The sequence below is a fragment of the Mchenga conophoros genome, linkage group LG2, assembly GCF_057382185.1.
Source record: "Mchenga conophoros isolate Kocher_MC1m ecotype Shallow Benthic linkage group LG2, M_conophoros_male_GT1.1, whole genome shotgun sequence".
NCBI lineage: Eukaryota > Metazoa > Chordata > Actinopteri > Cichliformes > Cichlidae > Mchenga > Mchenga conophoros.
This window is the reverse complement of record NC_140527.1, coordinates 9,845,221-9,861,583: the sequence shown is the minus strand read 5'-3', so window position 1 is coordinate 9,861,583 and position 16,363 is coordinate 9,845,221. Positions and strand designations below refer to the sequence as shown.

Here is a 16,363-nt window from a genome sequence, read left to right as displayed (position 1 = left end):
ATTGGCTGCTGCCAGGGACTCAACAGGTTAGAACAAAAATATAAATATTATATCTGAGTTCTTATGTGGACCCGCCTTCCAGACACAACGTCACCTTCCATCAATGTCCACAGGTTAGCGGCCCTCGCTCTGCTGGTCCTCCAAAGTAAGAAAAAATGAGAAAAAATAAGTAGCAGACCAAGCAAAAGAGGGTATTTAAAGAGACAGTGCTCTTAAGGTGCATTTTTGGCGAGTTTTATTATCTAAATGTCATTGTGTCACTTTCTTATGAGGCTTCAGTGAACTGAAAAAGCTTCTGGGATGAGAAGCGAAACGTCTTCAAAAAAGTTAAAGAAGTCCGGTTGCTTTTTTCCCCCAAGCTCCTTAGAGTTCTCTGAAAATGGTCAGGTAGAAGGACTGGACTGAAAATGAGTAAAAAAGCAGCCAAAGCCCAAGGAAGTTGAAAGATTGGAAACTATTGCTGAGGTCATGTCAGTGTAAAAAGTTACCTACAAGTCTGGCACCTTGGAAGCAAAACATAAAGAAATAAGGTGTAAGGCCAAATGTTTGGTCCTGCAGCCAACCGGACCATGAAATATAGAGCACAGGTGAACAAAGTGAGGCAGCAGTTTGCTGATTTCCACCTTGTGCCTTTCATGTTGATCAGCTTAGTAGTTTGCCAGCTTTCTAGCTGTTAAAGACTTTTGGCGAGAGGTTATTCATATTTGAACTCTAATTGAACCCCTCTTTTTTACTGTTTTTTTGTTTGTTTGTTTTTGGGGTTTTTTGTTGTCTTAGATGGCCTGACTCAGCAGGTGGGGGCAGTTTCTGAGTTCACCTTCGTTCAAACAGTGCAGAAATGGTTTCGCTATGCTCCAGACCGGATGGGTGGTGCAGGACGCCCGATATCCAGCCCCATCATGGAGTAAACTAAAAACAGTAAATAATACATTTAACAAACAAGCAAGCTCTAAATTCAAGCGGAGAGACTGCAGACGTAGCCGCACCATTCCAGGGATTTTTGGTTAGCATGAGGGGTCTAGCCAGGACCCTTACTGGATACTTGGTGGGAATCGAACGTGCGACTCCAAAGATGTGTAGTATTACCACTACACTATCCAGCTGCGCTACACTATCCAACAAAAAAAGTTTTTAGAAAATTTGATAAAGTCTGATGCTTAATATTGTAGGGATATTAATATCCCTATGATATTAATACGGATTAATAACACAGAGAAGTCATACTTCTGTTATGACAGAATTAATTGGGTAAATTATATTTACAATTGTAACATTGTAAACTTAATGTTACGATTTTACATTATATTAAATTATAACATGATGTAAAATCGTAACATTGTAAACTTAACGTTACAATTTTACATTATGTTGCAATTTAACATAATGTGAAATTGTAACATTGTAAACATAATGTTACAATTGGAACATCAGTCCATCTATCCATGCATCTTCATCCGCTTTATCCGAGGCCGGGTCGCGGGGGCAGCAGCCTAAGCAAAGAGGCCCAGACCCAACACGCTGTGTACTCACCTTTGCTAAGTACATGTGAGATCTTGAATAAAAAAAACAAAACAAAACACACTTTTCTTTTCTGTTTTATTGAAAGCACTTTACAGAAAGTGTAATTGTTTGTAATGAAGAAAGAAGTAGGTAGGTTTCCATGTGTAATTAGTGTGTGATAATGCTGCAGAAGAAGCTTAATGTGTACTTTGGAAAAACAATGGGGGAAAAGCTGGCTGAAGAAGAAAAGATAAATGTCCTTTTTTTTCAAGCCTTCTCTGGCCAGCCGTTTCAGTGCCACGGCCCTCGCTTGGTGGGCGGGAAGACGTGCACTGGCGTTTCCTTTTTGCTTTTTCCTGCTCTCGCCAAGTCCTCCGCCCGCTCTACATCTCTCTTATTAGCTTTTATTACCCGACAATCACAATCAAGAGATGTTGAATAAAAAAAAAGAAAAGAAAAGAAAAGCTACTTTTGTTTTGTGTTTTATTGAAAGCACTTTACAGAAAGTGTAATTGTTTGTAATGAAGAAAGAAGTAGGTAGGTTTGCATGTGTAATTAGTGTGTTATTGCAGAAGAAGCTTAATGTGTAGTTTGCAAAAACAATGGGAAAAAAAGGTGGCCGAAGAAGAAAAGATAAATGTCCTTTTTTTTAAGTATCCCCTCGGCCGGTCGTTTGGCTTATGACATGTGGCGGGGACTCTGCTACAGAACTCCGCCAGTTCGAACCCCCCACGAACTCACTGCCACGGCCCTGCGCGGGGGGCGGGGAAACGCGCTCGCATTTCCTTTTTGCTTTTTCCTGCTCGAGCCAAGTCCTCCGCCCGCTCTTCATCTCTCTCATTACCCCTTATTACCTTACACTCATGCCTTTGCCTTTCACCACTTCAAAACGAAGCCTACTTCAATATTACCTTCATACGCTCTCTTTGCTTTTGGCTTTCCTCATGCTGTGTACTCACCTTTGCTAAGTACATGTGAACAGATCTTGAATAAAAAAAACAAAACAAAACACACTTTTCTTTTCTGTTTTATTGAAAGCACTTTACAGAAAGTGTAATTGTTTGTGATGAAGAAAGAAGTAGGTAGGTTTCCATGTGTAATTAGTGTGTGATAATGCTGCAGAAGAAGCTTAATGTGTACTTTGGAAAAACGATGAGAAAAAAAGCTGGCCGAAGAAGAAATGATAAATGTCCTTTTTTTTCAAGCCTTCTCTCAGCCGGCAGTTTCAGTGCCACGGCCCTCGCTTGGGGGGTGGGGAGACGTGCCCCCCAAGGAGACCTGCTAGATTGTTCAGAAGGTTGTTCTCATCCATCCAGATGGAGGATCACTAACAGGAGCGTGGAAGACTCCAGAATCCACTCTGGCTGGAATCCGGTGGATATGCAGTGTGTACAGGTACAGGACCATTTAAACGGACAGCATTTATAGAATGACTATTAAAAGTCAGCGAGTGTCAGTAATGTTAATGTGGTTATGTTAGTAATACACCGAGTGCTAATATAAGAGCTTTAAGATGCATTTGTAGATATTATTACGTGTTTTACCGTCTTTATGGTGCTAGCTTAAAGTTACGGTGTAAACGTTAGCTTATATTGGAGGAAAGCTGTTACTGGTTAAACGATGTTAGCACAGAAATATTAGCTTCTGTCATGACTGATGAAGTTACTAGTTAATAAAGTTTTCAGTAAAGTGATTAATCGCAGCCACAGGTTGACAGCAAATATCTCGATTAGCTTCAGTGCATCTGTAATAAATATGTGCAAGTTTCAGTGCTTCGTTTAAACTGTATGATACTTATACTGACCCAGGGTCAGTGTAAAATACAATCCTAGCTGTGTGAACAAAGCCACTGTAAATTTAATCCTGCATGACAAACCTCAGGATGCAGATTATTATTACTCTTTCCTGCTGGCACACCTGAGAGTCAGCTAGAAACTTATAGTGACGTGGACATCATGCAAAGACTGCCAGACTCTGTAATACTGCAAATGATCAGTGACTCAGGTTAACACTAAACTTCAAACGGTACCTCTGTGTGCTGAACATCTAGGATTGAGTCAGGCTGCATTGACTGTGGGACTTTAATGTGTTAAAAGCAGGTTGAAGACGGCTCAGAAACATTTGAAGATTAAAATTTAGCATTATGGCTGCTGGTGGTTTGTAATATCTACTCAGCTGTATTTTTGTTACTAATTTATGTTTGTTGTTGTTTAACACAGATTTCAGAAGAGCAAATATGCTTAATAGTTTAACTAGATTTCATTTGTCAGTGTTTGACTGCTGAGTCACCGGAAGAACTCATTTCATTCATTCTCCATATGATGTTAATTTACAGAAATGTTTCACAGGAACTGATTTCTCCCAAAGGTTGAACTAGTGTGTTTCCATAGATTACCTCTGTATGAATGTACTTCTTAAATGAAGGCAAGTGTTTGTCCTTTTTTGTTCCTCAGGTACAGTACGTGATATCAAGGGCAGGTGGTCAACACTGGGGACAAGAAGCAGACATACTTCCAAGAGGGAGCTGCAGTGAGGTCAGAGGTCAGAATCTGAAACAGCTCAGGTTTATATTTTAGAGGTTATAAAAAATCAAAATGTATTTATAAAGAAACCTTTAAATAATAGTCATAATTATGATTATTATAAGAAATATCAAACATTTAAGTGGATTTTCTGTTACACATATTGTGTTAGCCCTGCGATAAACTGGCAGCCTGTCTTTGTCCTGTATCAGCTGGGATAGGCTTCATCCTCCCGCAACCTTGAATTGGATACATTTTATTCCAATTATGTAATCTGATCATTTACAAACTCAAGGTATCTAATCAAAATGTAAGTAATAATTATAAAATGGGAAAGCAGAAATAAGTGTGACATAAATGTAAATGTGTGAGCTGACATAGAGCTACATGCAGTCTGAAAAACCTTTGTTGTCAAGTTTGCAGGTATATCAGCACGAGACATTCTTACATAGAAGAGACATTAAAGTCTCTAACTCAGTGAAGCATTATTGGTCCCGTCTGTTTGGATAAATATAGTAAGTTGATGTATGTCCATTTATTGACACATTTTCTTAAGTGCTTATCCAGTTCAGGATCACAGTGGAGCTGCAGCTGGATATGTTCACTAAATAAACCTTACAAAAGTTAACAATAAACCTGCATCCATGTACGTTGTTGTCCACAGGATGAGAAAATCAAACTGGAACACTGTGGAACATGTTAATAAATGTTTGTGTGTTTATGCCTGTGTCTTTCACAGGAGGCGCTGGAAGGTTTCCCTAATAGTTCCTGGTGAATCAAAGCAGAACCATAAAGGTTGCTGGACTGCATGATGGCCTTACCCCTGAGCAGTCATCCTGTTAAAGGATGAACCAGTTAGAAGCTGTTTTCAAAGTAGCTGAGCAGATTTCATCTCAAGTAAGCGATTAACTGTTTGTTCATCTGTTCCGCCACTTAAAGAGCATTTAAGGACGTCTTTTGAGTGTCCAGTTGAATTAATTCTACTGGCTCTCATGGTCATTTGTTATTATAGTCATATTTTTCATGTTCATCCAGCTATTTAGTAAATTCTATCTATTTAGTAATATCCGTCAGCTATAAAATGTAATATAAATATAAAAATATCTAAATATCTCCTGCCCTTTATGTTTTAATGATGTAAGTCTGTTATCGTGTTACATTAGCATTCCTCACATATCAATGAGATGCTGTACAGTACAATCCTACTGACACAGCAGAGGGATAACGACAGCTATTCAACATCGTTACACGACACATTCGAGCTGCATGACGCAGACAAAGTGACTAAATCATCTTTTTGTGGTTTATTGTCTTCAAACCAGCAGACAAAGCCGATGGCAGAAGATGTCGGAGAAGAACTTCAGGCCGTGGACTGAAAAGGTATTTTTTTCTTGTTATCAAAAGACATTTGGAGTGGCAGCTTCTACAACTGGTTGTGCTAAAGTAAAGCTTACAGTCTAAGAAATCACAGTGTTGATATTCAGCACAAAGAGAAAAGCTCACTTGTTTGAATTTATTTACAATCATAGTTTTATAAATTCTGACTGTAAACAGCTTTTACAGCTTTGATATTGTTTGACACTCGATATCAGGTGATAGGGTTTAATTTAAAGGTTTCTGTGTCCCAATGAGCCATTTACACTGATCAGTGTCAGTTTAACTGTAACACATTCATTATTTAGATTCAACAAAGAAATAACTGAATGTAAAAAATGGCAGCCCTCAGGCAGGTTTATAGAGATACATGCATGCATTATGAAATTTATGTATCCCAGATAATTGTTATTCATCTAGTCATGGCAGACCTACCTCTTCCTCCCAAGTTAACTGCAACCCAAAATAACTAGTGGGGCTATTTACACACTCACAACCAGTGTGGGGTAAAAAGAGCCACCAAAAAACTGTCAGCCACAGATGTGCTAGAAGAGTTAGAAGCTCTACTTATGGAGAAACTTTCTAAGTCTAACAGGGGACAGGAACTCCTGCCCAAGTAACATGATATAAGCCCACATACAGCCCAGCCATAAAGTGAACCAAGTTAAAGACAGCATGGGACCAAATGCATGTAACCAGCCTGCACCCACCTGACATTTCTTCCTCCTGAATTAAATGAATGAAGGGATGAAAGTTAAATGACTACAAACCTAAAGCCACTAGTTCCCACACTGGAGCTCCCTGACACTGTGTGTTAACTGTATTTAGCTTGTATCAACAGTTGTAACAGGCTAAGCCACCTGAGACACTGCATTGAATTTGTTCCTGTCTTACTGGTTTCAGCTGACTGGTTTCAACTCAGATATTCTGCTTTTTCCTTTCAGTAGATCAAAGCAGCTCGTGCTCCTTCTGCTTCCAATTTAGAAGAAGAAGAAGAAGGCGAAGGCTTCAGCGAAGTGGCGTTCATGGTCTCAGTGAACAGTCACGGTCACACACTGCATGTGGTTTTAAAAGCAACATGTCTGTTCACCACAACAATGGAGATGTGTAATATTAGTGCAGCTATGGTTTGTTCTTGAACATCAGTTCTGTTTTCCACTTTGATCACTCAGACCAAAAAAGTGTTGTTTTCAGATTCTTTCTTTTAAATCTATAAAGCACCTGTTCATTTTTTTTATTACAATTAGTTTCACATAAATGTTAGTGTTTCCTTTTATGATCTTTTAATGCTTACACTACACTGTACATGAAATCAAACCTAATAATGAGGCAGATAACATTCCTGTTACGATCCAGACTAGTGGTCTTACTGGGGCCGGTGAACAGGACTGTAAGCTTGCCATTGTGCCAGTTAAAGTAAAATCAAAGAGAGGTCAAAGAATAGTGGAAACGTATGCCTTTCTGGACCAAGGGAGTTCAGCATCCTTTTGTACAGCGGGTCTTATGGACAAGCTGAATATTGCTGGGAGGAGGACAAAGATTCTCCTGCACACCATGGGACAGGAGAAAGTGGTGGACAGTTTCATTGTACCTGAACTTGAAGTTGCTGGATTGGACAGTGACATGTACTGTGATATGCCTAACCTCTTCACTCAGCATAAAATGCCTGTAGATATTGGTAACATCTCAAATCAACAGGACCTGGTTGACTGGCCACATTTGAAGCATGTTCATTTGCCAGAAATTAAGGCCAATGTTGAGCTTTTGATTGGCATGAATATGCCCAGAGCTCTAGAACCTTTGGAGGTCATCCGGAGTGTAGGTGATGGACCCTTTGCCATTAGGACTGTGCTCGGCTGGACTGTGAATGGGCCACTTAATCGAGAATGCTGTGGAAGGCCAGGATGTTTGGCAACAGTTACCGCCAACAGAGTTTCTGCTGTCACACTGGACAAGCTATGGAAACAGCAGTTCAAGATGGATTTTCCTGAGAGCAGCAATGATGAACAGATGGGGCTGTCAAAGGAAGACTTGAAGTTCCTGGAATTGGCCAGCAAGATGGTGACTTTGGGGGATTGGCACTACAGCATTGCCCTGCCACTAAAAGACCGAGACATAAGAATGCCTGACAACTGTGCAATTGAGCAACGAGCCTTAGGTTTGAAGAAAAGGTTCATCAGAGATAAAGACTTTCATAAAGACTACACTGCCTTCATGACAGATCTTATATCTAGAGGATATGCAAAGAGAGTCCCAGTCACAGAATTAGAGCGCCAGAAATGGGGAAGGATTAAACGTAACTTTGTTCCTGGAGATGTGGTCCTTATAGTGGATGATTCTGCACCTCGTGGTTCTTGGCTCATTGGGAGAGTCACCGGAGCTGCACCAGATGAAAGGGGGCTTGTGCGTCAGGTCTGGATTAAGACCCCAACCAGCCATGTGTGCAGACCCATCACAAAGATATGCCTTCTTCAGGAGGCCTCTGACCCATGACTATGACATTTTTGACACAGTGTGACATAACTAACTTTGAATTGACTTTAATGTTATGAGATGTACATCAGACTGACTATATTTAGGCTAAGTGCTGGTAACCTCTGGCCTATGACTGACTGACCATGTGCAGACAGAAGAAAAGAAGAGAAGACATGAGAAAATAACTTTGGTGGACTTTTGAGTATGTTATGTTGTCTCACTGGGTGTCTGTGATATGATGAAGTGTGTGTTGTGAGTTATGGTGTTGGATGTGTAATTATTACTGTAAAAATGTAATAATTAGGGGCCGGAATGTTGTGGATAGGCGTAGCTTTGGGTCACGTGGTGTCAGTAATAGTGATTGCTATATCACCTGTTCACGGCCCGAGGGAAATTTTGTGAATGAGTGGGTGATGGGGGAAGTCGACTTTTGCTGACCGCTCAAGCGTCCCAAGGCGTTCCCAGGCCAGCCGAGAGATATAATCTCTCCAGCGTGTCCTGGGTCTGCCCCGGGGCCTGCTCCCGGTGGGACATGCCTGGAACACCTCACCCAGGAGGCGCCCAGGGGGCATCCTTGTCAGATGCCCGAACCACCTCAGCTGGCTCCTTTCGATGTGGAGCAGCAGCTGCTCTACTCTGAGCCCCTCCCGGACGGCCGAACTTCTCACCCTATCTCTAAGGGAGAGGCCAGCCACCCTTCGGAGGAAGCTCATTTCTGCCGCTTGTATACGCGATCTCGTTCTTTCGGTCACTACCCACAGCTCGTGGCCATAGGTGAGGGTAGGGATTGTAACATTGTAAACATAATACAATTTTACATTATGTTACTGTCAGAGTCGGACGGTGCCCCGACCGGTCGACCTGTGTGTGTGTGTTTTTTTGTTCTCCTCTCTCGCTCCGCTTTTTCTCCGCTGCGATTGTTACCTCCGACCCGTAAGTGCTGCCACTCTGAGCTGCCTAATAAGCCTGGACGCGATCGAGACGGAGAGACGGAAGGGGACACTTCACTGATTCTAGGGAGTTTTGTGGACACACGAGGGGAGACGGGGAGAGGAGCACTGAAGGGACTTGCACTGTGGATAACTGTGGATTGATTTTGGCTTCACTGTAAATAAAGACACTGTTCAACTTAAACGAGAAGTCCGCGTCTAGGTTCGCTAACTCACCACCCTTAACAGCTACAATTTAACATCATGTAAAATTGTAACATCATGTTTACAATGTTACAATTTGTAAATTGTAACATTGTAAACATAATGTTACAATTTTATATGATGTTAAACTGTAACATAATGTAAAATTGTAACATTATGTTTACAATGTTACAATTTGTAAATTGTAACATTGTAAACATAATGTTACAATTTTATATGATGTTAAACTGTAACATCATGTAAAATTGTAACATTATGTTTACAATGTTACAATTTGTAAATTGTAACATTGTAAACATAATGTTACAATTTTATATGATGTTAAACTGTAACATAATGTAAAATTGTAACATTATGTTTACAATGTTACAATTTGTAAATTGTAACATTGTAAACATAATGTTACAATTTTATATGATGTTAAACTGTAACATCATGTAAAATTGTAACATTATGTTTACAATGTTACAATTTTACATTATGTTAAATTGTAACATAATGCTTAACAGATAATGATTATCCTCTTTTTATATCATACATCATTGTCTCTGTAGGAGGGTCTGGAGCACCCCCTGCTGAGCCGCTGGGCTCAGTACCTTGCAGGCAGGTCCGACGATGACTTCATCATCTCACCTGAGCTCAAAATTCTGGTGCGTGAAGGCGTCCCTCGGGAGTATCGGCAGAGAGTGTGGCGCTGTTTGGTCCGAGCCAGAACTTTGACAAGCCAAGAGTGCCACATGCAACGCTATCAGCAGGTACAGCTGTAGAGAGAGAGAGTGCTTTATCCGCACCTGAGCACAGGTGGCTCCTCCTTCTTCCTGTTGGGAATGCTGGCGAGCACTCAGTAATCCTGTTCTGTTTCCAGCTGTGTGAGAAGAGTCGGACAGCTCCTAATCCTGCCTCCAGGCAGGTCCAGCTGGACCTTCACCGAACCCTGACGACCAATCAGCACTTCTCCTCGCCGTCCAGCCCCGCCCTCCAGCAGCTCCGCCGCATCCTTCTGGCCTTCTCCGGGCATAACCCTGCCATTGGCTACTGCCAGGTACTCAACAGGTCAGAACAAAAGCATAAATTTTATATCTGAGTTCTTATGTGGACCCGCCTTCCAGGCAGAACCTCACCTTCCATGAATGTCCACAGGTTAGCGGCCCTCGCTCTGCTGGTCCTCCAAAGTGACGAAGACGCCTTCTGGTGTCTGGTGGCAGTGGTGGAAGCCATCATGCCTCAGGACTACTACACCAAGAATCTGGTGGCCTCTCAGGTCAGCAGACACACTCACCTGCTTGCCTGCTGTGATCTGTTTTAGTGATCAGTGAGGCTGATCTCTGTGAGTCTTTGTGCTCAGGCGGACCAGCGCGTGCTGAAGGACTTCATGGCGGAGAAGCTTCCTCGCCTGGCATATCACTTTGAGGATCACAACATTGACGTCTCTCTGGTCACCTTCAACTGGTTCCTGGTGGTTTTTGTGGAGAGTCTGCCCAGCGACATCCTGATGCCTCTGTGGGACGCCTTCCTGTATGAGGGTACCAAGGTACCATACACCCGAACACACCATGACAGAAATGCAGACAACACTTGAATGCACCACAGTAGTGTCCATGGAAACAAAAATGATTTTGTTTTCACCTTTAGATGTCTTTATTTACATTTTAGGAGTAATAAGACATTGTTTACTAAGCATGGGGAACTGTCATGTGACATGAAATAGGAGTGGGAAAGCAGATCATTCTAGTAACGACCTCACAGTCTACCACAAGCAGCGTAAATCCAGACGATGAGCGGGACAATGGCTTTGGGCTTGTTTCTGCAATGTGACAAATGCAGCACAGCTTTTACATCGTTTGTCTCAGGAAATAAAATCACAGTTCAGACACAGAAATATATACCACACAGGGATAAATGCTGACAACAGCTTCAGCCACGTAGATCCAACCCAAAAGTTTAATTTAAACTTAAAGCTCAACTACCAAGTAAGTTAATATTATCTGGCAACTGAGGAACCAAGTGGCTTATTGGAAATCGATCAGAGCTGTAATGAGTAAAGGGCCCAACTGCACCACAACTGAAAGAGTAATTTTATGACTCACCTCCTCAAAGTTTCCAATTAATTGTGTGGCGTGAGTGTCCTGTTATGAAATGCGTGTCTGTGCTGCAGGTGATCTTCAGATACACTCTGGCTCTGTTCAAATACAAAGAGGACGACATCCTGAAGATTCACGACAGCGTGGAGATCTACCAGTACCTACGCTTCTTCACAAAGACCGTCTCCAATGCCAGGTACGCACTCGCCTCCACCCGCCTTAATCTACGAGCTGTTACACTCTCAGAAGTGTAGCGGATGTAGCTGTTGAATCTTTGAGCTTCAAACCCTTTTTACTGAAATTTTGTGAGAAGTTTAAATTTCCCTGATCACAGTAACAACGATTTAAAGATTTTTAAGTATCTGCAGCTCTCGGATACATGTGGTCCAGTCAGTCCAGTATTTCCTGCTCAAACTGCAGTACCTGAAGTATCAAGCAGCATAAAACAGAAACACTCAAGCTGATCAGTTTCCAGTTCCTCTGTGTTGGTGATCGAGTCCTTTCCACCTGCGTGTGTCCATGCAGGAAGCTGACCAGCATCGCCTTCAACGACATGAACCCATTCCCCAGCCGGCTGCTGAGGAACCGGCGAGTGCTCCACCTGGAGCGCCTGCAGGCGGAGCTGCGTGAGCTGGAGGAGCAGCACAAGGAGGTCATCACCGAGAGCGTCGTACGGAAAGACAAAGAGCTCGACGTCATGGTGAGCGAGGACGACGAGGACCTCTGATCACACGGGACGCTTCAGCTGCTCACTTCGAGACGACGATGAGTTTTCCATGAGTTCAAGAGAATTTTACTAAACCGGCTGTTAACTGGTTTCCTTCACACTAAACACAGGATTGTGTCAGGTTCACCATCTCTACTAACACTACAAGGAAACAGACGCATACAGATTTAACTGCATCACATCTCTGAAACAAGCTTGCAGTAAACAAATGTGTACTGTGTTCACGTGTGTAATAAGTCAGGCTGCAGAAATGTGCAGATGTATTTCAGTGAATTCATTTGGATTAATATGTGATAGCTTATTTATTTCATTGCATCTTTTGCTTTATACCTAAAAATGCGTGACATTTCTAAATGTAGTCACATCCCTATGAAACATGGTTGATTATCACCTGTAGTCACAGCTGGTGATAAAGTAATTAAAATGTCCAGCTATTCAAAAATAGGGCATTCTGCACAATGAGTACTTTTTGGTACTTGAAGTATATTTTGATGCTGATGCTTCAGGGCATTGTGCTGCATTGTCGAAGCTCTCTGGGCTTCCGGTTAGAACGACCTCACAGTGTTTTATTTTGATCTGGTGTAAAGTGCATTGTGCAGAAATGACAGCATGATAGTCACATGATAAAACTGACTTTTCTTTTTTTTTTAAATTTTACTGGGTGTGCATCTTGTTCAAATGTCTTTTTCAGCATTTGTACATAAATATTCTGTATATAAATATTTGATTTTCATTTATTTTACAGAGTCCTTTATTTTGTTTCACAAATATGACATTCATGTCAAATGACATCTGCAGACTTTATAATGACCAGCAGGGGGCAGTGTATTGCAGTCTATGAGAACATTTACTGAGACCTGTTTCATGCACTAGTTTCATGTCTCATTGAATCCAACATGATGTTGATTTTGTAAATTAAGGTCACATCTTCATCACATCTAATTTCAAAACACTGATCAATTTTTTTAAAAAATGAATTCCATACCAATTGCAGGAATAAAATAGGAATAAATAACAAACGAGAAATACATACAAAACAAGAGAAAGCCACACATGAGAGAACAGGTCACATGACAGCACAGCATTATCTACCCACAATTTGAACTAAATAACAGATAGCACAGGCAATGAAAACAAACGGAAATCAGAATAAATTTAAAAACTTTTATTGATGTTAACTTGAAGTGCTGAATTAGCCCTGTTGTCAGTTCAAATCACTTCAATCTATAGCGCACTTTAAGGTCTTTAGACCTTGAAAAGGAATACACTGCAAGGTAAGCTTGCAGCATCGTACTTTAAGGTCAACTGTGAAACTTTGTGGAAAGCCTGAGACAAGTTGATGAGTCAGTGAAGCGCACTTCCTTCTGATGACGGCTATACTGAGGTGAGTTTTTAAGCATATCCTGAACTTTATTCATTATTAGACTTCTGACACCTGGCAAATAAACTCTCATGCGATATGAGAACATAACAGCAAAAAGCCAGTAGCTGGTACATGAATGGATAAAAATTGGATCCCTCTTAGATTGAATTGGTTGCCCTCTTATATTACGTTGTTTTGAACCTAACCGCATCCACTGAATTAATGCAGTTTTCAGGACAGTAAAAACAGAGAACTCTGATATACACAATTTCTGATTGCTGATAGTGTTTCTTAATGCAAAATGGGCTTCCATTTAAAATGCAATTGCTTTATGTTCGATCTTTAGCGAAGAAGGGTCATTTTTGATTCTGTGGACAAGGGATGCAAATGGAATGTGAAGGCAACAGGTAGTAGGGTGAATTAGGGTTTCGTGTGGTCTTCAGTGCATGAATTTTATTGCCACTTTATTTCAACTTTTTATTAATGTACTCAAAAGAAAAACAAGAACCACAAAGGAGATTCTTGTGATTCTTGTTTGTGCTATCTGTTTGTGAAAGAAAGCACATTTTACCACATCATACTGTGTTTGCTGCCATTTATTTTACTCGTCCTGCCTGAGTGTCTGGGCTGCGTTTGTCTGTGCACCTTTGTTCTGGCCTTCTGCTGATGGGTTTCACATGCTGGGCTTTCCCTCTTGGTCCACACCCAGCAGCCTGCTGCTGACCACACACAGCCTACAAACTGATCCATCCATGCATCCATCCATGCATGCATGGCCTGGTTATTGTTGAGTTATCACCTGCAGCTCCTTGCTCATAACCAGGTAGATACTGGGCTGGGCCTGATCTCTGAGCTCAATAACAATGACAAAAATGCCAAACACTTTACTCTTCATGGTAAAAAATGTTTATAATACAGTAAAAACTGGATGTAGCCAAAATCAGTGTTTTATATACAGTGTAAGTGAACAACATTGCTACACTGCTGGTGTTTGATTGATAGAGGCTTTCTTTATAAGAACTATGATATCATTTCTTTTGCTGATTAACAGTTTTTATATAATTTTTATATCATATATAGCTTTCAAGAAGCCAAAGATCACTGGACGAAAAGACTACAGACCTGTGGCTCTGACATCTGGTCAGGAAGTCTTTTGAGCGCCTGGTTCTCTCCTATCTTAAGACCCTCACGGCCCCCCTCCTGGACCCCCTGCAGTTTGCATACAGAGCCAACAGGTCTGTAGACGATGCCATCAACATGGCCCTACACTTTGTCCTGCAGAATCTATGCTAGGATCCTGTTTGTGGACTTCAGCTCTACCTTCAACACCATCCTTTCAGACCTTCTTCAAGGATTGCTTTCCCAGATGAATGTGCCTGATCCCATCTGCCGGTGGATCACTGACTTCCTGACGGACAGGAAGCAACCAGTGAGGCTGGGGAAGAATGTCTTGGACTCCCGGACCATCAGCACGAGCTCCCCTCAGGGCTGTGTTCTTTCTTCTATGCCCTTCTCCCTGTACACCAACTGCCGCACCTCCAACCACCAGTCTGTCAAATTAATTAAGCTTGCAGATGACACCACCATTATTGGACTCCTCTCAGACGGGGATAAGTCTGCCTACAGGATGGAGGCTGAACATCTGGTGTCCTGATGCAGCCGCAACAACCAGGTGCTGAATAAGTGTTATTTTCATTTACCACTGGCCCAAGTATATTTTTATTGGCTTGTGAACAAAGCTGTAGATTTTGTATTTTTAAATATTAACGCAATTTAATTGAGACATTATTTATATTATTTCACTTTCAATGTGAAAAATTCTGTAAAAACGTTGAAAATAATGGTCACCCCTGTTCGCTGCAATGTAAAATAGTACAACTGCTGTCAGCCTTCATTAAGTTGCATCATTTAAACATTTTCATATTTTTATTCAACTTCTGCAGGATGCTTTGATGAAAGACTCCCTTTTCCCAAGTAGAGGCTTTACTAGAGGTCACAGGAACAGCGCTGCTGTTTTGGATGCGGAAAAATGTTGTCTTTCACTCTACCTGAGCTCAGTGTCCCAGTAAGGGCTCCGCCTCATTGTAGCTGACGCTGAAATGTTTGTGTGGGTTGCCATGACAACACCAGAAGTGCATCTGAGATCGTGTCCAAATTCATGGGCTGCATCCTCCTGAGGACTCGGTGTTCTGACAAAACGTCTTACTTTGGCAAAACGTCCTACCGTAAGTAGTTCATGCGTTCTCGGCGGCTCTAGTGACCCTCGAACTCTCGGCTAGCTATCGAGGTGGTGGATAACATACGTCTCCCCCACAAGAGCACGAACCTACAACTTTTCTACTACTGGTTTTACAAGGCGTACACGGTAAAAACATTATGCTGTTATTTGTTAAGCACTTGTGCATCTTGTGAAAAGAAATAAGTGGCTGAGATGGATGTCATATGTGCTATTGATATTATTTTACTCGTTTCTAGTTTTCACGGTGCTCCATGATTGTGAGAGGAATAAAAAAGAATTGTGGACATCAGTACGAAGCATGGATTCTTTTGACCAGAGTAGATACACTGGTCCCTTGAATATACTAATCTTTTTGAGGTGGGTGACTGTTCCTGTGTATTTACAGAAACAATGGTTGTGATAACCTCAGCTGTTTCAGAGGGTGACTGTTCGTTGCTTTGCGCACTTTTAAATCTGTATACAATGGTTTGTTCCCTTTTTGTGTTCTGAGGTTTAAACAAAGATGTACTAGATGTATTATACCGGTCCCTCGAATCTACAAATCTTTTAGATGTGGATGACTGTTCATTTTCATCTGTGTTTACAGAAACACTGGGTGTTGGAACCTCAGTAGTTTCTTTTTGGCTGACAGACTCTGGAGCTGTACAAGAGGAATAAAGAGCTGCAATGCTTTTGTGAACCTGACCTGGGAAGGGAGAGAAATATATTTTTGTTTTGTTTTTGTTTGTCTTCTTGTTTTATTTTATTCCTTGTGGGATTTGGATCCAACAAGTAAAGTATGCATATTATGCACACACACAAACACACATGCAGCTATTACCATTTCTTGTATTCTTGAATAAAGACATTGATCTGACACATTTAAAATGCAGCCAATTGTTTTTATTGTTATATTATTAAGAAAAAAGAAAAGGTGGGGGTGGGGGGA

General features: G+C 41.4%; 2 protein-coding genes across 5 annotated transcripts; both read left to right on the top strand.

The window, feature by feature from the left end:
* Positions 1-2,717: 2,717 nt before the first annotated feature.
* LOC146581689 (uncharacterized) lies at positions 2,718-9,011 on the top strand. Of its 4 annotated transcripts, none has more exons than XM_085285849.1 (5): positions 2,718-2,895; positions 3,954-4,041; positions 4,762-4,919; positions 5,348-5,402; positions 6,344-9,011. In XM_085285849.1, exon 5 carries the CDS (start codon positions 6,900-6,902, stop codon positions 7,887-7,889), a length of 990 nt encoding a protein of 329 aa, XP_085141975.1. In that variant the 5' UTR covers positions 2,718-2,895; positions 3,954-4,041; positions 4,762-4,919; positions 5,348-5,402; positions 6,344-6,899; the 3' UTR covers positions 7,890-9,011. The 4 variants fall into 4 exon arrangements, with proteins under 4 accessions (XP_085141975.1, XP_085141965.1, XP_085141970.1 ...); XM_085285839.1 differs by having other exon boundaries at positions 6,341-9,011; XM_085285844.1 differs by having other exon boundaries at positions 5,345-5,402.
* On the top strand, positions 8,184-11,833 carry LOC146581688 (TBC1 domain family member 2A-like). Its single transcript, XM_085249246.1, has 7 exons — positions 8,184-8,222; positions 9,580-9,780; positions 9,891-10,078; positions 10,166-10,286; positions 10,371-10,556; positions 11,181-11,302; positions 11,632-11,833. Exons 1-7 carry the CDS (start codon positions 8,184-8,186, stop codon positions 11,831-11,833), a joined length of 1,059 nt encoding a protein of 352 aa, XP_085105372.1.
* Positions 11,834-16,363: the final 4,530 nt, after the last annotated feature.